The 9145-nt window shown below is 38.9% G+C and overlaps 1 protein-coding gene across 1 annotated transcript in view; it reads left to right on the top strand.

Moving 5' to 3' along the window:
• The window catches only part of PCNX2 (pecanex homolog 2 (Drosophila)), a 153489-nt gene that overhangs the window by 34088 nt on the left and 110256 nt on the right, over positions 1-9145 (top strand). Inside the window, exons 10-12 of the mRNA XM_019472707.1 lie at positions 2227-2369; positions 3700-3853; positions 3951-3983. Coding sequence (XP_019328252.1) covers positions 2227-2369; positions 3700-3853; positions 3951-3983 — 330 coding nt within the window. The remainder of the gene's footprint in view (positions 1-2226; positions 2370-3699; positions 3854-3950; positions 3984-9145) is intronic.

Raw genomic sequence — 9145 nt, 5'->3', positions numbered from 1 at the left:
CCTGGTTTCGGGGTTTTTTTTTTTTTGTTTTTTTTTTTTTTTTTTTTTATTAAACGTGAAATTCTGAGCCTATGTAAGTCAGGAAAAGTTTTGTCATTGATTTCAGTGAAGCTAGGGTTTCAGGCTGTCTCTGACACCATATAAACTTATAAAGTGAACTTTTATAAGCCCTTTTTTGATAGGAGGCACAATTAAACTTAGTGACTTGCTCAGGGCTAGTCAGGGAGTTTCCCAAATGCAGCTCCAAAATCTGACTCCAGCCCAAGTACTGCAAGCTTCATGTAATGGACTTCATCCAAACGTTACAGTTCCTCAGGAGCCAAAATGTTCACTTATGCGCTCAGTTAAATACATGTTAAGCTGTTCTGAGGACTGAACAATCAGATCCTTAGGTGTTTTTAATGGACTCTTTGCCACCATTTTGATTTTTTTATTTAGTTATAGTGAGCAATCTAGATTAGATGAGTGAATTTAATGATTGCAGTTGATTGAGTTTCACATTACTTTCTGTTGGGAAATAGGACCCAAGAGAAACAAAACTATGCCAGTATTAGCAACTGTAATATTTTAAAATACATTTTTTTCTTTAAAAATGCCCCAACTCCATAATTAAGCGACTTTTTACAGTGGTAATAGAAATATTAAAATTTGGAGTACCTAAACTACTTTTAGATTTTACAATCAGCATGGTGAAAGGACTGCAATCAGTCTCACAGCTTTTAAATTACTTGGAATTGTTAACAAATGAAAGAATGCCGAACAGCCCGGCATCCCCTGGCATGTTTGAATGCTCAGAAACATGAGTGAGTTACTGTCCTGTGCTGATAGTGGCTGAGCTACCCGGCACTTGTGTGGCTGTACGCTCTTAGTCAATCAGAGGCATGAGTTAAAATGCATAAACTTGAATTTCTTTCTCCAAAGCTTAAGCTAGCCTGGTTTACCTTATGTTGGCCAGCAGACTGAGGATATCAATGAGTTGGTTCCCAGCTGACATGCAGCAATACATTAAGTCACATGTAAATTATGTGTAAAATTCCTTTTCCTGGAAAGTGAAGATTAGAAATTATGCCAATAATCTGAGAGAAAATTTAACAATTCCTTTGTGCAGGTGGACAGGTTGTTTAAAAATCTGTGTTTTTCTGACAGTTACAATTCAAAAAGGTCATCAATTATTTCACACAGAAAGCCCCTTCTCTGACTAGGAACGTTAATCAAACACAAATAATTCTAATGTAAACATTGCCTAGAGTTCCATAATAGATATATTATCTAATATTGATCAATTATCTTTAACAATTGGGGGGGGTAGAAGGAGGTTGAAAACCACTAGGCTTTACACTGATTAGAAATATCAGACAAATTCTTCTTGAAAGAAAAATATCCCCCACCCCCCAAATCAATTATTGGTGTACTTTGGAAAGAAATCACTACTTTGCAGAGGTTTTTTGGTTCTGTTGTCTAGCTTTGCAGACTTTGGCTGATGGTCTGTAGATAAGCCTCCCTCCCCACAAGTGTTGGTGAAGGAGTGCAGGTGTAGATTTGGAGGAGAACTGAAATGCTGTTGTTCAAACACAAGCAAGAGGAAAAGTCCTTAGAATCTGACAAAAGCAATATTCAAAAGGAAGGATTTATGATTGTGATGGTAAGATTAGAGACTCTTAAACTAGTGACGTTTATGCTTGTTTGCAAATTTTTTTTTTCTCCTCTTGCTGTTCTTGAGGATGCACACCTGATGTGGTATTAGAAGCATCTCAGGAAAGATAAACAAAGCTGTGTTCTGGAAGGAGAGTTGTTAAGTCATGCCTCTAGGCCTTGAAGCCTACTTGATATTTTGGTTAAAAACAAGGATTTGTCCTATCATGTGTGGTTTTGTGTTGTGCTGTAATTAGCCTGACGCATGGAAAAATCTTCAAAAAGAAACTTTAGGCAAGAAGTGGATTGGGACTAAAAATAATTATTTTTTAATGAATATTTATGTTTAAAGCATATTATAACTGTTGAGCTCCACAATTGATATAGCTTCTGTCCATCTGCAATAATTAAGCTGGTGTGATATCTGTTTCTAATTTAAAATGAAGAAGAAAAATTCTCCCTCTATCCCTTTTAGAAAAAAATAATAATCTGAAACTTCATGTAAATTTGGCCTTTTAAACACCTGTTTTGCTGGCAGCCATATGTCAATGTGAAAGTGTGTTTTGTATATTTCTGGTTTGTTTGTTTTTAAAGCAACCTAGCCAGGACCCTGAGGATTCTTCATGTTCTTCAGCACAGCGGAAACTGAACAGGCAGTTTTACAGATTTGTTATATTCCCTGGCAAATGGATTAAAGTCTGGTATGATCGACTTACCTTGTTGGCATTGTTGGACAGGTAAGCTGTTTTAAAACGCAACTCCATGTAGTAGTGTTACAGTGTGTGGCTCCACATGTATAAAGCAATGCAGATGATTAGAGAAGGAAAAATTGAGCATTGTATTAGTGTCTTAGTTGAGTAGACAGATGCTTGTTTGCTTTAAGTAGAAGAAAATGTTTTTCTTCAGAGTTAGTTTTGGTGGTTCTCACTACCATTCATCTTCAAGCAGAGACTTTGATTCGTGTGAGCACCAGGCCTGTAGGATAGTCTTTAATTTGACTCTCAGCTGTTGGATCCAATGGTTCTGAGCTTTCTGATGAGAGATCAGTCTTTTGAGCAAAAATACAGAAGTGGAAGGGTCCCGGGGTATTGTAAGCCAAGTACTCCAATCTTATAAAAAAAAAAAAAAAAAAAAAAAATTATAGAGTGAATATTCAGGAGGGGATCTTTCAGCTGCTCCCTCTGTTCCAGTTCAGTTTTATTTGTTTAGAGAAAATTTCTTGTCTTGGCATCTCTCCTTTTTCTAGTCCCTCAGTTTCATTTGGCATCGACTCTTCAGGCAGTGCCCTTTGCTATTAGACCTCATGTGGTAATCTGCCAGACTACTAGGAGCTTCAGAGATGTTAGCCTACATACCTAATGGCTGCTGGCTCTCCTATCTCTGCTTATGGGTGGGTGCTATGCCATATATGTTAATACGGGCTCTACAACAGAAATGTCAGATGACAGTTTTACATGCTGCAGAAATCAGGCTGTATAGTCAGAGAGCTTAGGTCCAGAGCAGATACTTATCTGTGGTGTCTTATCTCTGTGTTTCAATTGCATGGAAAGCGTCTGCTGATAAACTCTTTTGTTATAGCCTGAATATTAACATTGGTTTTTATCTCAGCTTCCATGTTCTAATAGAACAGATAAAACGAATAAAACATCAGATGCAAATTTGGTCTTTCATCTAATTCTTTGTTGTCAGACATACATTTTTCATTAAATGAATGCCTTATTTCCTCATTTAAAAGTGTTTGGGGTTTTTGTTTGTTTGTTTTTTATAAACATACACTTGCCTATATTCAAATCGGCTCCACTGTGGAATTCTATTTGGGAAGCGAGATTGGAGGGTGCTGGACTTCAGTGCACATGCCTCTTTTCTACACATTTTAGCTATCACAGTGGGTAAGGTCTTTGGCATGGGGGTGAAGTACCGTTGAACATGGAAAGGTAGTTCTGGGAGCAAAACCTCAGATTCTGTAAATTCTGGTAGCTCCAGCACTGACAGTTCATACCAGCTGCAAATGGACCCCTAATGAATATATAAATATTTGTACTTCTCTTAACACTTTTATTCACATAGGACAGAAGATATAAAGGAGAATGTATTTGCTGTCCTGCTAGTCGTTCTCGTTTCACTTCTTGGATTCCTGACTCTGAATCAAGGCTTCTGTAAAGACATTTGGGTTCTGTTGTTCTGTCTCGTGATGGCCAGCTGCCAGTATTCTCTCCTAAAGGTAGGGCACAAGTTCATATCCAATTGCTGAATTGTCTTCTAACTTCTACGAAGGCAAAATTCTGTAAGCAAACTTTTTTTTTCTGTTCTGTTTTTAGAGTGTTCAGCCTGATCCTGCTTCACCAATACATGTAAGTCTCGGCCAGTATAACAAGTCTTTCTCCTTTATTATCACTTGTGTACTGTGAAACAGTTGGCTGTTCAGTGAAACACAGGTATAAGTAGTTTGCTGTTCAAGGTGATTTATGAAAATAAGGAAGATGTTGTCTGTGATTTTGAGACTTTGTACTACGTTTAATGAATTTTAAGCTAATTGTATTTATCACTGCTATTAGAAAAGTGCTTTTTCTTTAAGCTAAAATATGCAGTAAAAACAAATGCATCTGGACTAGTTTGCTGAAATTCAATCCTGTGGCATCAGACAACCTTTTTCTTTCTAGAAATAGTGACTGAAAATGGCAGAAGTTCCAGATTAGCACTTCAGTCATTGGTCAGTTGGGGCTTTAAATCTTTTTTTTTGAGATTGGGGATTGATTTTTTTTTTTTTAAATCTGGTATTGCAGATGTATTTCTCAACAGTATTATTAGCTCATCAGATGGCACAGGTGTTTTGCTTTTGTTATAATATGGTCACAGTTTCTGTGCTTGTGTCCTGTAGAAATGGCCAAATCTGTGGGTGAACGCAGGCTGTAAGGATCTTTGCTGGTTGCTATTTGTCTGTTGAGTATATCCAAGAAACTGAACTCTGACAGTGACAACCACCTTGCAGAGAAACAGTTCCTCACCCAAGTCTGTCCTCATTATAGGACTGGTTTAGGAGCATCATCCTACAACTGCAACCTGACTCCTCCATCTGTCACAGTGTCTCTGCGTTCTTGATTTGCGGATCTTGGAAGACGTTTCAGTGGTCACAAGGTCCCTTGCTTGCTTTTACACCGACTACTTAGTTGCTCACATTTCTTATTTAGCTCTTTGAATGTTTTTGAGGACGCCCTCTCTTCCCTCAGGGTTCAAAAACAGCATGTTGAAAACTGCAGGTCTGCTGATTTATTTCCCTTTGGCAGGGAGCAATTATTTTTGTCAGTTTAGAGGCTAGAAATACAGGCTGAACTTGAAATTGAGGTTATTTACAAGTGTATGCTAGACATTTCACTGAGATGGATTTCAGAAGATTCTTAGTTTCTTTTCCACGCCAGTTATTATGGGGTGAACTTACGGTATTGTCAGTTATAATGCATTCACAGGAAAGATCTGTCTGTGTAAGAAGTAGGGAAGGCAAATAAACAGCAACTTATGCATTGCAGGGTAATATTTTTAGTACACTAAAGAAATACTCCTACCTCAGTAAAAAGTTGGTTTTTTTGGGACTAAAATAATATTATTTATCAGTTCAACTAGCACGTGTCTAGACATAATAATGTGAACTGTAATCAAAGTTTGTGCTTATTCAGACATTAGTAACATGTACATTTTTTTAAAGTGTGTAGCAAACAGTTTAATCAAAACTTCATTATAAACCTATCTAGCCCATATTTTTTATAGTAATAAAGACAAAGTAGCTAATGAAATTTAAATAGAACATTTTTTGTGCAGAATCCAGGTTTGCATTTCAGAGTCCCACAATACTGTTACAAGTATTATTCACCTTGTTATATTCTGTGTGTCATGCAGTAGTGTAGCAAAGTAACAATAGGTTTATTCCCATCTTCCTTCCCTATGCTTTCCTAAAACTTTGTTTATCAGGGACATTTTCTTGCAAACTCTGTGGTGCACCATACGAACTCCAACGGAAATAAAATGTAGAGAGTTTTTCCACAGAGGGTTTTAAAGGTGGGAGGCATTAAAGTTAAACTAGAAGATTAGCTATTTCTACATTATATCTTTTTAAACACATAGGTGTTTGTGAAGGCTTGCTTGAGCTAAGAAGCACCATGAAAAATAAGACAACAAGAAGGCAAGAAAAGATACTCTATGTACTGTTTCATAATTCATGTCACTACATTAAAATTAAAGAGAATAACATCTCTTGATATTAATGTAAGGATGCAGAACAGCAGAGGGACTAAAGAATGATCAGTACCATGTCCATGAATGAAAATGCAGATGAGATTTTTCAGTGTGAAACAAACCATTGCGAGCCACAGATTTGCACACTGAATTAATTTCTATTCTTGGATCCATGAGTAGCCGCTAACGCCTTATGTTATCCATGCCTGCCAAGGAGGTTCCAAACTTCTTCCCTATCTCTCACATGCAGACTTTGTTACTGTTTGATGTGACTTTGTCATCTCTAGCCTATAGCATTTCGAAAGACTCTGTTTTAAAATACCATCCAGTGAATTCAGAAAACACAGTGCCTGGGGATGCAGAAAGCTTTTGTTCTGAATTCCTTCCGAATGCCAATGTATTCACTTCCTGGTGTTGAGGAAGAGCTTGCTGACTAAATCCTATAAAGTCTGGTAGTCTGGTACAATTTCATTGGAGATAAGATTATTTCTTGCCCCATACCGTGCTGTGACAGCTAGGGTCTCCGAGTTGAACGCTGTCTATTGTCTGTATACTGTTATTGTGGTAAGGGATGAATTTCAATATATAAAGAACCGATCTAACTCAGCTAATGTTTTGAATTTTATATTCATTTATACTAATTTTATTGAATTGTGATAATAGCTCTGTTTTGTTCAGCTTTGGTGTTTAAGTTGGAACTTCCCAGGTTCTACAGCTAACGCTGGCTACTGGCGTTTATCGTAGCTGCAGGTTTAGTACTGTTGCCTGCTACAAGATGAGAGCCTAATTTTCCTGTCAGACTGTGTTTTAGCCTTTCCAGTTCTGGTCCATTGGGGGCTGGTGGCCTTTAGTTGCTGTTCATACAGGGGTACGTGGTTCTAGGATGGTGAAATTTGGGAACAGCCTCCTCACTGGAGTGGTGGGGAGAAGAAAATAAAGTTCATCCCAAGTGTGAGTTGTATCAGTTTATTAACAGCAGAATATAAGTGAGGTGCCAGTGACTGCGGGGTATTAAATTCAGAGATCCAAGAGATCCTTATTGTGTGCATTTCAAGGTTTTAGACAAGTGGCTTTGACTGCAGAGTTTCTTGATACTGGTTAGAGGCAGCAGCAGATTGGGCAATAAAGGCTGTGTCTGTAGTAAATGGCTATATTGAAGGATCATGAAAGCTTCTCTGTAAGTCCCTCATAGGACACCTGTATAGCTCAGGATCTAGCTCACGTTTACAAAGGCATTTGAGCTTTGAAAGATTGCAGTCATGCTCTTAAGATTTACAGAATTGCTTGCATAACTTCATTGTCTCGGTCCCATTACCTGCCAAAGCAGATAGCTAAGTCAGTTGGGTAGCTACCATAGGCAGTTTCATAAATCCCATAAGGCACTTAAAAAGTATTTTTAATTTGTCCCTGTGAGCTTTTCTGTAGAACTGAGCACACACACTTTTCTTTTTATATAAAGCCTTCTGTCTTTTTCCTCTTGCATGTGTGCACCCACAAATAAAAAAATCATTAGATCTTTCTGAAATTTCCCCATCAAAATGCTTTGCAGACCAAAAGTGCTATTTTACTAAATGGAAGTGTTTGTGAAATTATTCTAGCTTTGTTGAAAATTTTAATATTTTTATCAAAATACAAGATGTACCAGTACTGTGTTTGTAGGATGTGAATATGTTTCTGAAACATATTAATGAGAAACATGGACCTGAAAGTCAGTGATGTTTTTTGGCAGACTTAGGGAGAGGAAGAGTTTTCACTGAAATTTTTATCAGTGGAGAAAAAAATGATTGTTCAACAAATGAGATGTAAAATACAAAAGGATTCCTGCTTCGTTATTTAAATTCTTCTGAAGGAGAATGCAGAGTGGAGTAGTTTTGCATGCCAAAATTTGATGAGTTTGTCTAGTAGAACAAAATGAGCCCTTAATATCTAAAATATCTTGTTGATAAGTTGCACTGCCACATGCCCATTTTGGTGAAGGGCTGCCTAGCTTGGCCTGTCAGTGGCAGGCACAAGAGGGCTTCGCCCCTTTTTTTTGTTTGTTTTAAAAACCTTGAAAAGAGGAAACGTAATGTCCATTCCCTGGCTGTGGCTTTCATGAGGTGATGCACTGTCCCAGTGATCTCTCTCCTAGAAGGTGTCTGCTGTTGTCCTCAAACCAATCCTGTTCCAAATAATGTCCCTCACACAAAGGATGTAAATGACAGTGAAATACAGCACTAACGCTCGCAGCAGTTCCTTTCTTGTGTTACCTGTTCCCCAGATGTGGGGACTGGAGTCTCTGTTGTGCTCTGGGAAGCTCATTCAGCTCGAGCACATCCCAAACAGTGCAACAGCTGTGCAGCCAGTGTCCTTCCGAGTGCATCACTGCTGCATTGCTTTGCTCCTGTCAATCCGATAGTAGGCAAGATTTCCTTTTTGGGATTCTGTCTCATTCCCCACCTGTCCTGGTTTTGGCTGGGATGGAGTTAATTTTCTTTCGAGTAGCTGGTACAGTGCTGTGGTTTGGATTTAGGATGAGAATAATGTTGATAACACACTGATGTCTTAGTTGTTGCTGAGCAGTGCTTACACTAGTCAAGGACTTTTCAGCTTCCCATGCCCTGCCAGCAAGAAGCTGGGAGGGGGCACAGCCAGGACAGCTGACCCAAACTGGCCAAAGGGACATTCCATACCATGTGACATCATGCTCAGTATATAAACTAGGGGGAGTTGGCCGGGGGGCGGTGACTGCTGCTCGGGGACTGGCTGGGCATTGGTTGGCTGGTGGTGAGCAATTGCATTGTGCATCACTTGCTTTGTATATTCTTTTATCATTATCATTATTATTATTATTTTCCCTTCCTTTTCTGTCCTATTAAACTGTCTTTATCTCAACCCAGGAATTTTACTTTTTTCCCCGATTCTGTCCCCCATCCCACTGCGGGGGGGAGTGAGCGAACGGCTGTGTGGTGTTCAGCTGCCTGCTGGGTTAAACCAGAACACCACCGCCACCTGAAGAATAGGGAAGGTAGTATTGGCTCACGTTTTGCAGGCTGCTCAGACAGCCTTTGAAAGCTGCTTCCTCAATCCTAACTAGCATTATTGTTGCTAGCATGGTAAGAGTGATTTATTTAGAATAGAGTAGAATAGACTGTTTCAGTTGGAAGGGACCTATGACGATCATCTAGTCCAACTGCCTGACTGTTTCAGGGCTGACGAAAAGTTAAAGCATGTTGTTAAGGGCATTGTCCCAATGCCTCTGAAACGCTGACAGGCTTGGGGCATCGACCACCTCTCTAGGAAGCCT

The sequence above is a fragment of the Aptenodytes forsteri genome, unplaced genomic scaffold (assembly GCF_000699145.1).
Source record: "Aptenodytes forsteri isolate BGI_AS27 unplaced genomic scaffold, ASM69914v1 Scaffold132, whole genome shotgun sequence".
Taxonomy (NCBI): domain Eukaryota; kingdom Metazoa; phylum Chordata; class Aves; order Sphenisciformes; family Spheniscidae; genus Aptenodytes; species Aptenodytes forsteri.
This window is presented reverse-complemented; position numbering and strand designations above follow the sequence as displayed.